The sequence below is a fragment of the Ranitomeya variabilis genome, chromosome 2 (genome assembly GCF_051348905.1).
Source record: "Ranitomeya variabilis isolate aRanVar5 chromosome 2, aRanVar5.hap1, whole genome shotgun sequence".
Lineage (NCBI taxonomy): Eukaryota > Metazoa > Chordata > Amphibia > Anura > Dendrobatidae > Ranitomeya > Ranitomeya variabilis.
Window position 1 is genome coordinate 1,099,842,382 of NC_135233.1, and position 14,704 is coordinate 1,099,857,085.

Genomic DNA, 14,704 nt, shown 5'->3' on the forward strand with positions numbered 1-14,704 from the left:
CCCAACCCCAGGACAATCCATGAACCCTCCCCTCGAACAATGTATCCTACCCAACCCGAGGACAACCCATGAACCCTCCCCTCTAACAATATGTCCTACCCAACCCGAGGACAATCCATGAACCCTCGCCTCTAACAATGGGACACACCCCACCCCAGGACAACCTATGAACCCTGCCCTCTAACACTTTGACCTACCCAATCCCAGGACAACCCATGAACCCTCCCCTCTAACAATATGTCCTACCCAACCCCAGGACAACCTATGAACCCTCCCCTCTAACAATATGTCCTACCCAACCCCAGGACAATCCATGAACCCTCCCCTCTAACAATATGTCATACCCAACCCCAGGACAATCCATGAACCCTCTCCTTTAACAATGTGACCTATCCATCCCCAGGACAACTCATGAGCCCTCTTCTCTAACAATGTGTCCTACCCAACCCCAGGACAACCAATGAACCCTCTCCTCTAACAATCTGTCCTACCCAACTCCAGGACAACCCATGAACCCTCCTATGTAGCAATGTGTCCTACCCAACCCCAGGACAATCAATGAACCCTCCCCTCTAACAATCTGTCCTACCTAACCCCAATCCAATCCATGAGCCCTACCCAACCCCAGGACAACCCACAAGCCCTCTCTAACAGTGGGTCCTACCCAACCCCAGGACAATCAATGAACCCTCCCCTCTAACAATGTATCCTACCCAACCCCAGGGCAATCCATGAACCCTCCCCTCTAACAATGTGTCCTACCCAACCCCAGGACAATCCATGAACCCTCTCCTCTAACAATGTGTTCTACCCAACCCCAGGACAATCCATGAACCCTCCCTTCTAACAATCTGTCCTACCTAACCCCAGTCCAATCCATGAGCCCTACCCAATCCATGTGACCTACCCAACCCCAGGACAACCCACGAGCCCTCTCCTCTAACAGGGGGTCCTACCCAACTTCACGACAACCCATGAACCCTCCCCTCTAACAATGTGTCCTACCCAACCCCATGACAATCCATGAACAATATGTCCTACCCGACCCCAGGAAAACCCATAAACCCTCCCCTCTAACAATATGTCCTACCCAACCCCAGGAAAACCCATAAACCCTCACCTCTAACAATATGTCTTACCTAACCCCTGGAACAGCCCAGTGCAGAACATTTCTATACTTAGTTTAACCTTTAGTGTGCTGAAGTGTGCAGTCCTAGCAAGCGGGTGCAGACAAAAATACAATAATCTATATTTCAGTGCTGTTATGTTCCCTGGTGGGCTAGAGTAAAGAGTCTTTATACTGTATGATATAAAAGTAACCTTCGCTCCCCTCCATCCTCCAGGGCTCCATGTGTGTATACAAGGTCCCACTGCCCGATGACATCACAAAGGAAGCTGGATTTGACCCCAATTTTGGCATGTTCCAAGGCATACCCAACAATGACCCAATAAACGTACTGGTGCGGGTGTACGTGGTCAGGGTGAGAGCAAAATGCGGAATATTTTCTCGAGTGCACTGTTTCCATATCAATTTGGATTCTGACTGCCAGGGACTCCCTAATTCTGTGGAGATATGGTCACATGACAGTATACAAAACGTCTTTACACTGTTCCCACAGAAGGGCAGTGGCTGGTGGTCACAAAAATTGCTTAGGAAAAGACCACCAGTCCCCAGTTAAGGAAAGCAGTGTTAAAATCACCATTAAGGGGAGATAAAGTCTCCTGATGCCACGTCCAATACGGCACAACTAACACTATCTTCAGTCACTCGTGGACCCCTGTTGTCCTGGAATCATAGGTGGAACCCCAATATATTAGACATTTATGGTTGGAGTACCTCTTTAGGTGGCATTGACCGCAAAGACTCTAGATTGCATGCTCTCATGGACCGCCGGCCATGGCTCGGATTTGACTAATAATTACCATGAACTCTTTTCTAGGCCACAGATCTACATCCCGCTGACATCAATGGGAAGGCCGATCCCTACGTCGTCATTAAACTGGGAAAAACCGAAATCAAGGACAAGGAGAACTACATATCCAAGCAGCTGAACCCCGTCTTTGGGAAGTGAGTCCAGCCGAACGGCGGGGATCAAAATGCTGCCAGACGAACTTGTCCATCAATGCATCACGAGCACGATGTGGCAAGGGAGGGTTATGAAGGTGGTCGCATCATGGGATGTTCCAGTGCATCGGTGCAGCACAAGGAGAAAAATCTAGAAACCAACATCATCAAGAATATTAACAGAGGGAAGGTGCAGATCTCGGAGTCAGGATTTACTTATGTCCCTGTCTGCTTTGAATTTCTTCTCCCCAGGTCGTTTGATATTGAGGCCACGTTTCCTATGGAATCCATGCTCACTGTCGCTGTATACGACTGGGATCTGGTTGGAACTGACGATCTGATTGGAGAAACTAAGATTGATCTGGAAAATCGTTATTACAGCAAACACAGAGCTACGTGCGGAATATCGCAGACATATGCCATGTACGTGTATCTGCTGCTATCTTTAATGGGGTCATCCCAAATGTTTATGGCATATCCACAGGATAAGTGTCTGATAGAAGCGGGTCCCATATGCCACGCATAGATGGAGAGGTGTCCGCTCATGAACAACCCCATAAATTACGGTTCTAGATTTATGAAATTGTGAATTTTGACCACTAGACCCCTTGATCATCTTCTGTTTTTCACGCTCTCTTCTTCCTCCCCCAGACATGGTTATAATATGTGGAGAGACCCCATGAAGCCGACACAGATCCTGTCCAAACTCTGCAAAGAAGGGAAGATCGACGGTCCACATTTCGGTCCCGGAGGACGAGTCAAAGTCATGAACCGCGTGTTCACCGGCCCCACAGAAATCGAAGATGAAAATGGTGTGTCTGTGGTCCGGGAACGGTCATCGCTTTAGACACTTGTCAGGGGTTTCACCGTCTTATTCTTTGTTTCCCAACTCAGGTCAGAAGAAACAGACTGATGAACATCTCGCCCTCTCAGTCCTCCAAAATTGGGAGGAAATCCCCCGCGTTGGGTGCAGGTTGATTCCAGAACACGTAGAGACTCGGCCACTCCTAAATCCAGACAAGCCGGGAATCGAGCAGGTTCGAATCAATAAAAATATTGGAACCAAACTTGCCATTATTGTTGAGATTGTTGGGGATCTTTAAAGAGCGGCGAGTTAGGGGGCACAGAAGAGGAAGACATGTATACGTCATTGTTCAACCATTAAAACAATACCTATATCGTTCCGATCCGTTGCTTTATTGCAGAGAAATCCTAATTTTTATCCCTTAAACTGCAAGTGCACTGTGTGTTGCAAGTGCATCTGCAGTTCATGATTTCTCTACTACCCGCCCAGTGCCATCCGGCTGCTTGCTTGACAGCAGGTACAGAAGTTGTAGCACAGACAACACACCCGGCCTTTGCTGCCAGTCAAGCATCCTTAGGCCGCATCGGGCTAGGAGAACTGAAGATGAACCGCAGACTGCAGATGCACTTGCAACATTCAGTGCACTTGCAGTCTAAAGGGATAAAAATAAGGATTTCTCTGCAATAAAGCACCGGATTAGAAAAATATAGGCATCATTTTAATTGTTGAACAATGACCTTTACGTCCCCACCTCTTGTCGCCCTCTAAACCACTGCTGACAGGTTCCCCTTAAAGTGATGCATTAACTTACTATATTTATTGTAGGTAACTGTTCACAACAATGTTGAAAAAGCTGATGTTCTCTTTTTTTGAAAGGTAGACCTTTCCAATTAGATTTTTCTCCATCTGCTAATTGTTGGGGTCTTCTTTTCTCAGGGACGGTTAGAAATGTGGGTGGACATGTTCCCGATGGACATGCCTGCACCGGGTCCTGCCATCGATATTTCTCCCAGGAAGCCAAAAAGGTAAAGGAAAGTCTCTTACAGCTAACCCCAGGGGCCGGTATTATCTGACCGGAAAATGTAGCAACACTCATCAACCGCATCTTACAGCTACCCAAGTCCCATGAGACCACTGCACGCAGCGGTTGTGCCCTTTTTATGGGCCGTTATTAGGCCTCTATACATTTATTCGTAGTGATCGTCGCCTCTGTCCATCTGCAGCACCAATTATCTTAGTTTATGGCCCATTATTTCCTTCTTATACACAGACTATATGCAGTCTTACATCCACAGTCTCACCACTGCTTTATGAGGTCACAGATATAATCTTCAGTGACTTCCCACGACTTTTCTGGGCTTGGCAGCAGCTGTCTGACACTGGCTGCTAAAGGACATTTTTTATTTTTTGCCACTAAAACCCTTTAAAAACTGTTTATCTGGGGTCATTGTCTCACTGCTCTATCATATATTGTGAATCAATTAAATATGTTCTGTAAAACCACTGTCCTGTATCACGGAAAAAATTTTACTAATTAATGTTGACATAACTAAAAATGTGAACAAAAAATATAGGGAATGTATCATCGGAAAGTGTCCTATTTTTGGTGAAGATTTTCCTAAATGACCAGGAACTTCTATACATGCAAAACATAACATCAACCACTCACAACTAGTGTTGAGCATTCCGATACCGCAAGTATCGGGTATCGGCCGATATTTGCTGTATCGGAATTTCGATACCGAGATCCGATACTTTTGTGGTATCGGGTATCGGTATCGAAACAACACTAATGTGTAAAAGAAAGAATTAAAATAAAAAATATTGCTATACTCACCTCTCCGACGCAGCCTGGACCTCACCGAGGGAACCGGCAGCGTTCTTTGCTTAAAATGCGCGCTTTTCCTTCCTTCCGTGACGTCACGGCTTCTGATTGGTCGCGTGCCGCCCATGTGGCCGCGACGCGACCAATCACAGCAAGCCGTGACGTAATTTTCAGGTCCTTCTAGGCATTCAGTATTTTAAAATTATGTTCCGGCTTTGTGATTGGTCGCGTCGCGGTCACATGGGCGACGCGACCAATCACAAGCCGTGACGTCACGGGAGGCAGGAGACGCACGCATTTTAAAATGCGCGTGTCCAGCCTCCCGTGACGTCACGGCTTGTGATTGGTCGCGTCGCCCATGTGACCGCGACGCGACCAATCACAAGCCAGAACGTAATTTTAAAATCCTGAAGGACCTGAAATTACGTCACGGCTTGCTGTGATTGGTTGCGTCGCGGCCACATGGGCGACGCGGACCAATCACAAGCCGTGACGTCACGGGAGGCTGGACACGCGCATTTTAAAATGCGCGCGTCTCCTGCTTCCCGTGACGTCACGGCTTGTGATTGGTCGCGTCGCCCATGTGAAGGCGACGCGACTAATCACAAAGCCGGAACGTAATTTTAAAATACTGAATGCCTAGAAGGACCTGAAAATTACGTCACGGCTTGCTGTGATTGGTCGCGTCGCGGCCACATGGGCGGCACGCGACCAATCAGAAGCCGTGACGTCACGGAAGGAAGGAAAAGCGCGCATTTTAAGCAAAGAACGCTGCCGGTTCCCTCGGTGAGGTCCAGGCTGCGTCAGAGAGGTGAGTATAGCAATATTTTTTATTTTAATTCTTTATTTTACACATTAATATGGTTCCCAGGGCCTGAAGGAGAGTTTCCTCTCCTTCAGACCCTGGGAACCATCAGGGATACCGTCCGATACTTGAGTCCCATTGACTTGTATTGGTATCGGGTATCGGTATCGGATTAGATATGATACTTTGCCGGTATCGGCCGATACTTTCCGATACCGATACTTTCAAGTATCGGACGGTATCGCTCAACACGTCACAACAGGAGATGTCACAGCTCACCTCCTCCTCCTGTACAATGACCAATAACACCAATATGGCCGCTCTTACAGTTGTGCTCAAAAGTTTACATACCCCATTAGAATTTTTGCTTTCTTGGCCTTTTTTCTTGAGAATTTGAATGATAAAACCAAAACTTTTTCTTCGCTCATGGCTACTGGTTGGGTGAAGCCATTTATTGTCAAACTACTGTGTTTTCTCTTTTTTAAATCATAATGATAACCCAAAACATCCAAATGACCCTGATCAAACGTTCACATACCCCATTCCTTAATACCGTGTATTGCCCCCTCTAACATCAATGACAGCTTGAAGTCTTTTGTGGTAGTTGTGGATGAGGTTCTTTATTTTCTCCGATGGTAAAGCTGCCCACTCTTATTGGCAATAAGCCTCCAGTTCCTGTAAATTCCTGGGCTGTCTAGCATGAACTGCGCGCTTGAGATCTCCCCAGAGTGGCTCAATGATACTGAGGTCAGGAGACTGAGATGGCCACTCCAGAACCTTCACTTTGTTCTGCTGTAGCCAATGACCGGTCAACTTTGCCTTGTGTTTTGGATCGTTGTCATGTTGGAATGTCCAAGTACGTCCCATGTGCAGCTTTCTGGCTGATGAGTGCAAATTTGCCTCTAGTATTTGCTGATAACGTGCTGCATTCATCTTTCCTTCAACGTTGACCAAGCTTCCTGTGCCTTTGTAGCTCACACACCCTCAAAACATCAGCGATCCACCTCTGTGCTTTACAGTAGGAATGGTGTTCCTTTCATCATAGGCCTTGTTTTCCTCTCTCCAAATGTAACGTTTATGGTTGTGGCCAAAAAGTTAAATTTTGGTCTCGTCACTCCAAAGTACCATGTTCCAGAAGTTTTCAGGCTTGTCTCTGTTATGTTTTGTGTATTGTAGGAGAGATACTGTGTGGCATTTGCGCATTAATGGCTTTCTTCTGGCGACTCGACCATGCAGCCAATTTTTCTTCAAGTGCCTCCTTATTTTGCATCTTGAAACAGCCACACCGCTAGTTTTCAGAGAGTCCTGTATTTCAGCTGATGTTATTTGTGGGTTTTTCTTTGCATCCTGAACAATTTTCCTGGCAGTTGTGGACGACATTTTTGTTGGTCTCCCTGACCGTGGTTTTGTTTTTACAGAGCCCCTGATTTTCCATTTGTTAATCACAGTTTGAACGCTGCTGATTGGCATTATCAATTCCTTGGATATATTTTTGTATCTCTTTCCTGTTTTATACAGTTCAACTACCTTTTACCCTTGATCCGTTGACAATTCTTTTGCTTTCCCCATGACTCACAATCCAGAAACGTCAGTGGCTGGATGAAAGATGCAAGAGTCTGTCTGGATCTCAGAAACTCACTCAGCTTTTATGCACACATTGATTACAAGCAAACAGGTCACAGATGAGGATTAGTGATGAGCGAGTATACTCGTTGCTCTGGTCTCCCCGAGCATGCTCGGGTGATCTCTGAGTATTTGCATGTGCCTGGAAAAATTTGTTTTCCTGGCCTCAGCTGCATGATTTACGTCTGCTAGACAGGCTGAATACATGTGAGGAATGCCTGTTTGTTAGGGAATCCCCACTAACGAAACTAAAACTAAATCTTCGAGCACATCCAAATACTCAGAAATCACACGAGCAACAATGCTACTCGCTCATCACTAGTGAGGATGTTACCTTTAGTAGCCATACAAACCCATTTGTGTCAACTTCTGTGCATGTTATGAAGCCAAAATCTCCAGGGGATGTGAACTTTTGATCAGGGTCATTTGGATGTTTGGGTTGTCATTATGATTTACAAAGAGAAAACACAATAGTTTGACAATAAATGGCTTCACCCAACCACTAACCAACAGTGGAGGAAAAGTTTTGTCCAAGAAAGCAAAAATTCTGCCGGGGTGTGTAAACTTTTGAGCACAACTGTATAATTGTCTACTGAAAATAGCATTAAAAAAACCAATCAAATAAAAAGGATTAGAAAAATGTGTGTATATATTATATTATATTTACCATCATTTTGTCTTCTCTAGTAATAACAGTCTCGGTGATACATTTCCTGTAATACACCACAGTGGCCAATGACTGTCTGTGAGACATATGCCGCTGGCTGTCACATTTTTTTCTTGGTCAACAACATTTTAAAGGTTCAAAATGTCCCTTTAATTCAATGATTTACCTATTTGTACACATTTTCCACCAAATCAGATGTGTAGGTCAATGAATATTGTCACCATTGAACACCGTCATGCCGCGGCGGAGGTCGGGTCTGATCCGAGCCTCTAACATTATCGACAGGCGCTGCCTGAGTGACCTTCATGAGGCGTGAATGTAGCCCCGATTTCTGATGTAGTGATTGGTCACATTCTCAGAATATTAGTTTTTCGCAGGCATCATGAGGGTTAATATTCCGGCATTTTGTATCATGTCTGTATATTCCAATAATGATTCCGCTTTTTAGAAATAATCTGTAAATCCACATCAGGTAAGTTGACCTGTAGACTCTAAAAAGTACAAAAAAGTTTTGCTTTTTTTTAATACTTCTATGTATTTGTGTCTGGAGCCGGTGATAATAATATCTGTGATGTCGGAGATAATGCAAAAAATACAATAAAGGCAAAATCAGTCTACAGGGCCCCGGCCGGGCCGGTGATCACCGGAGGCAAAACATCCCAAACCGTCATCCATTCTTCTATCACTCTGACCTCGCCTTGGAGCAACATTCTGGGACAATTAACTCCATAGAAATGTATTTTCCCATACAAATTTTATTATATTTGGAAATAAATTATGGAGAAAATGATTTATGGGTTTATCCCAGAAGCCTTTATTCTGCCATCTGGGAAACTTTGATGTTCCAGAGAATATTTTTTTTCCATTATTATTATATTATTATTGTAGCTTTTACTTTAAAAAAAGAATATAACCAAATTTCAGACCACATGTGTGGAATGTGCCCCATCTCTATGGCTTAATTTCATTTTCATTTTATTGTAAACTATTTAAAGGGTTTGTCTGAGCGTTTCATCTTCAGGAGCAGAACACTCCTCTGACTTCCAGACCGAGAGGCGGAGAAGTTTCGCGCTCCTGAAGATTGACAGTTCAGATGCACCGCTGACCCATATTGTCCACCCTCCGACGCTGTAGAACGGAGACACTAAAGCTGATCGGCTCATCTGCTACGGCTTTAGTTCAATGCTCGGCCACCTCTGCTTCACTGCAGTGGTGGCCGGTCACCTAAACTACGGGTGATGATATCACCTACATACGACATGGCAGCCTATAACGAGGGTGGGGTTGACATCAGACCCGTTGACATGTCACTACTCAGGTCAGTGATTGGCTGTTGTGCTATCGCGTACGGACCTGTTCCATCACTGTCAAGAAGTAGACCATGAATAATGGGGATCAGTAAGGGATTTTTTTTGTTATTTAATGGGATTAAAGATAACTTATCAACCAACCAATGGATATTTGTTGATCAGTGATGGTCTGACCTCCAGGACCTTCACTGATCGGCTGAATGGGCAATTTTTATCCCAGTTATGAAGCATGCTTGACCACCGGTCCATTCATTCCCCATCATCGGGCTGCAGAACTCTGCTTTTTTTTCTGGCAGCTCAATAGAAAATGAATAGAGCGGCTGTCAGGAATCTAACCTGCAAATCCAATAAGTAACCGTCCTGCCGATTGGTGCTGGTACACCCTATCCGTAAGTTATCACCTATCCTGAGGGTAGGAGATAACTTGTTCTCAATGGACAAACCCAATAATGGGGTATGCTCAAGTTTGAACGTTATCTCCTGATTGTTGTGAATCCAAATGCTGAGACCCCCACCAATCCCAAGAATCATAGAATCCTAGAATGTTAGAGTTGGAAGGGACCTCTAGGGTCATTGTGTCAATCTAAACCATCTCAGACAGATGTCTGTCCAGCCACTGGTTGAAGGCTTCCATTGAAAAAGAACGCACCGCCTCTCGTGGCCGCCTGTTCCACTCATTGATCACCTTCACTGTCAAATTTTTTTTTTCTAATCTCTGAAGGGCCCTCTGACAAGCCCCATGTGTATGGAGCAGAATTCGATCATGCACATTGCTGCTCCATTCAGTCCTACGTGCATGCTGAAGACCAGCCAAATGGAACAGAAGTGTGCATGAACCACCTCCATTTCATTCACACGAGCCCCTGTTCTTAGAGTGGAGGGTCTCATCGGTCAGACCCCCAGCTATCAGAAAGTTATCCACTATCACATGGGTAGCATATAACTTTCAAGCTTGAGAATACCCCATCAAGGCATAAACTATATGTTTGTACCCCTTCGATCCCCGGTAAACCAAGAAGGACTCTACCAGGAGGTAACCCGCACCAATACCCCCGAAGTCCCACCGTCCTGCCATGGCGCCACGTCTCACTAATCTCACTATCTCCTTACCAGATACGAGCTTAGAGTGATAATATGGAATACTGATGAGGTAATACTGGAAGATGATGATTACTTCACAGGAGAAAAGTCTAGTGACATTTTTGTCAGGGGGTACGTACCAGTGAAAAATCCAACCAAACCTCTGCCTCTGTGTTACGTGTGGGCTTCTGTGTATACCTGTGGCGCACACACTGGTTCCTACGCTGCCGTTGTTGCCTTTTTTACGCTTTTGTGTTGTGCGTGAATAACAAAAAAATTTAGCATCTTTTTTTTTGCTTTTTTTGTTTGTTTTTTTGTCTCTCTTCTTGGTGTTTATCGTCGCGCTATTGTCAACTAGTTTTGAGCTGCGTGTTATAATTTGGAACACTGATGAAGTGATTTTAGAAGATGATGCTTTCATGACAGGAGAGAAGATGTCTGACATCTATGTTAAGGGGTAATGATGCACGGCCCGTCCCCTTCTCACCCCCACGGCCCACCCCTTCCCCTTCTGACCCGCCTTCCCCCTCTCCTTGGGCGAACAGAATGTGCGTATCCCCTGCCACTCATTGCTGCTTGTCTCACTGCACTGAACTGCACTGGTATGCTGCATTCCTTGCTGGCCCGCTCCCATCTCTAGCTCGTCTCTGGGTTGCCATGTGGTGGTTCTGTTGGGTTATTTTGATCCTATGAAATTACTCTTCAGTTTTTGAGGGCAAAAAAACAAAAAAATTTGATTTTGGTCTTAACAATTTTTTTATTTTTTTTGCCAATAAAAATTAAAATGACGGCATCGATTTTTAAGATTCATTTGTCAGATTTTGCCCAAAAATTCAAAACAAAGAAGAGCAAATTGTAATTATATTATTATTGTTCTTATTATCTTTATTACTTCTGTTATAAATTACTCCAAATTTAGAGCTAATAGATTTAATATAGCCAGCTTTACGAGCTGATACTTTCTTAATTTTTCTCTTCATTTGAAATGTTTTAAATTATTTTTTTTTAATGTTTTAACTTAATTGTATAATCTATTAATTTTATTTAGATTTTATTTATTTCTTTAATTTCTTATTTTTCCATTTGTGTTTTATATAAACTTCTCAAGCTCATAAAATATTTTTTTTTTCATTAAAGGGATGGTCCAAAGGCCAAAGTAATTTTCATTTGAAATCCCTATCTATTTAGTGTCATAATCTAAACTATTTTGTAATATTCTTGCATTAATAATTCTCTATCCTTCCCTAACTACACTATCTAACTCCACTTTCTTTTTGATGACACTTGCATGCTGGGATACTCAAACAAAGCGTCATCAGGGAGCAGAAGCTGTGGTCTCTTCCGCAACCCCTGTCCCCCTCCCTGAAACAACGTGTCAACAGTGACACTGGGCTAGTCCTTACATGCAGTGCACAATGACAGCGCACTCAGTTGCTGGCTCAGATCAGCAGTAATGAGCCAGCAACAGAGTGCAATTTCAGAATACCCACCATGCAGAGGCCAGTGACATCATTAGCGGGGGCAGTACTGGTCTCTGCACTCCAGGAATTCGGACATCACACTCTGTTGCTGGCTCAATACTGCTTATCTGAGCTGGCAACAGAGCGCGCTGTCATTGTGCACAGTGCTCGAAACGGAGGTTAAGGATGATGCTTAGTTTCAGATAGGGAACAGAGGCTGCTTTTGGGATTCTCAAAGTGTCATCAAAACGGAAGTAGAAAAAAATAGATCCGTAGTCAGATAGTGTAGTTAGGGAAGGATAGGGAATTTTTAATTAAAGTACCGTATATTAGAAAGTAGTTTAGATGATGGCACTACATAGATTGAAATGAAAAGTACTTTGCATTTAGACCACCTATTTAAGCAATTATATGAACAAAATGAACTAAAAACATTATATATTTTATATTTCACATTTCACCCCAAGAATATAAAAAATGTGTAATTTACAACAATTTTTTTGTAAGATATAAAATATTCGGTACAATAAAAGTGGCCAACTGGCTAATTAATTATTGGTTGGAGAAGGTAAATAAAAAAAATAACAGTCAAATAAATCAAATTAATTAGCGAATTTTGCAAAAACAGGTTCACAAGAAGGTAGCGAAAGCTTTTAGCATCGGTTCACATTTTATAGGAGACATTCATAGGTAGGTTACAAAGAAGACAGAAGTGCGCTACATTCGACTGGAGGAAATGATACGAGGGAAGTGGTAATGTTTAAAAAAGAATCATAAATGTTCATAACATGAATACAAAAAAAATGTTAGGGCATGCTCCGTAACGAAAGGGGTTAGTTGAATGATTCTAATTCTAATTCTAAGTGTACTATATAAAAATGAAAAACAGACAAATAGAAAATGTAAAAAGTAAATTAAAACAGGTTAAAAAATGCTACATTAAAACAAAACAAAAGTAACAGAAAAAGAATAAAGCAAAAGAGGTAATTAATCCTACAACAAAAATATTATAAAAAATAAATTAACAAAGTAAGATAAAACAACAAAAAAATAAAAATAAAAAGTAAGGTATATTAAAATAAAATAATACAAGTAACTTGTCATCACGTTTGCTCTTCGGTACGATGCCTACCCTCAGGACTGGAGAGGCTTTTCTAGCCCTGGTACCACCACACAATCCCACCAGCTAGAGATGCTCTGAGGAGCAGGTGTGACTGCACACAGTGTGTTTCATGTGTTTGCACCAATAAAATAAGAAAAAAATAACAAAAAACCGAGGGTCTGTTACCACTCCGCCATTTTTTTTTAATATTGTGTTTCTTGACTCCAGGTAAGTGTCTTCATAACCTTTTTGTTTCTGAAAGGGATGTCAATTAGAAAAGTGAAAAACCCTTCAGTAACAACGGGGTTAATTCCGAAGAACTATCGTAATTGAGAGGTTAAAGCATCACTGGAGCATCTGCATGGCATGCCTGCTCATCTCCCTCTCGTGGAGTCCTACCTTCTTCTCTAATAGTAAAGCTCATTTACTGAATGTGCCGAAAGTTGTGCAAAAAGCAACCAGGCGTCCGCCACCTAAACCGGCACTGTAGCGGTAAAGGGTGGACACGGAAACCAGTAAATGAGCTCTAACCGTTAATGATGGAAGTCCCATCGGTCTGTGTGGCTGTCCGTTCCCTTTCTATGCCGGCATGTTGGGGGCTTTCGTGCAAGTGTGTGTTTTTGTAGTGTGAATCTGCATGTGCTTTTCCATGAGAACAATGGTGATTTATGTTATATATTTTATGTTACGTGTATATTATTGTGCAATATTTACATATGTATACATTTTTTTCATTCTGTTTTAGTTTTTTTGCTTTTTTAAGTACTTCTAAATAATTTGTTAGAAATGTACATTTAATTACATACATTTTTTTACATTTAATTTTAGTAAAATATTATTTAACAAGGACATAATAATAATAATAATAATAATAATAACATGTTATGATTATGATAAATTTAGGAGTTTCGCAAAATTTTGGCAACACCTATAATTACTGAAAATGTTTTTAATATATTAATTTATTAGTTAGAAATATTTATTATTTCAAATTAAGCAATGAAGCTATAAATAAAACAATTAGTAGAATTTGCTGAAAAAATATATTAGAAATCACATACAAAAATACTTTATTTTTTCACTCATCATATTTTTTTAAATAATGCTCTATATTAACATTAATGTTTAATTAAATACATTTTTATTTTTTTGTATTTTAAAATTATTTAATAAATGTTAAAGGCAAATTTGTATATTTTCTATCAATTGAAACCCAAATTGGTGTTAAATTTATAAATCTAATTTGTGCTAAATTTTAAATTTAAAAATCTAATTTGTGCTAAATTTTAAATTTGTAAATCTAATTTGTGTTCAATTTTAAATTTATAAATCTAATTTGTGGTAAATTTTAAAATTATAATTCTAATTTGTGTTACAGTTTTAGTTTTTAAATATAATTTGTGTACAATTTAAAGTTTATAAATCTTAATTTGTGTTCAGTTTTAAACGTCTAAATATAATTTGATAAATTTTACCTTTAATGAATCTAATTTATGTAAAAAAAATTATTTAGAAATCTAATTTGTGTTTGTTTTATTTTTTAATTTAAATTCAATGTTTTAAAGAATATTAAAATATTCTTGTAAGTTTTCCATACATACAAATAGGTAAAAAAAAAATCAACCTAATTAAAATTTCCCAATATGAAGTGTTTCCCCTATAGGGAATAAAATATATAATTGAGCTATAGCTTTGATATACATCTTGAGAGTCTGATGGAACCTTACCACCTAAAACTAAAAAAGGAAATTATATCGGAACATTATTAAAAATAATAAGGGCTTTCAAATGCTGATTATTTTTTTAAAGCTTCAAATAGTTTAAAATTTATGTTTTTAATTAAAATACATACTTAAAATATCCTCCTTTCTAATTGTTTTTGATCTTAGTATTCAAGCAAAATCATTGTGTAAATAACTAAATTTATAAGGTTTAGGTTTTAGGGAGAAATTCTGAAATATA

General features: G+C 41.2%; 1 protein-coding gene across 20 annotated transcripts in view; it reads left to right on the forward strand.

Moving 5' to 3' along the window:
• The window catches only part of OTOF (otoferlin), a 298,562-nt gene that overhangs the window by 266,013 nt on the left and 17,845 nt on the right, over positions 1-14,704 (forward strand). For 15 of the 20 annotated variants that reach the window (XM_077291809.1, XM_077291816.1, XM_077291817.1 and 12 more), the window contains 7 exons: positions 1,344-1,481; positions 1,941-2,068; positions 2,318-2,488; positions 2,717-2,877; positions 2,960-3,102; positions 3,807-3,895; positions 10,214-10,312. In XM_077291809.1, coding sequence (XP_077147924.1) covers positions 1,344-1,481; positions 1,941-2,068; positions 2,318-2,488; positions 2,717-2,877; positions 2,960-3,102; positions 3,807-3,895; positions 10,214-10,312 — 929 coding nt within the window. Of the gene's footprint in view, positions 1-1,343; positions 1,482-1,940; positions 2,069-2,317; positions 2,489-2,716; positions 2,878-2,959; positions 3,103-3,806; positions 3,896-10,213; positions 10,313-10,538; positions 10,638-14,704 lie in introns of all 20 variants that reach the window. The other 5 variants (XM_077291810.1, XM_077291814.1, XM_077291821.1 and 2 more) reach the window with 2 other exon arrangements.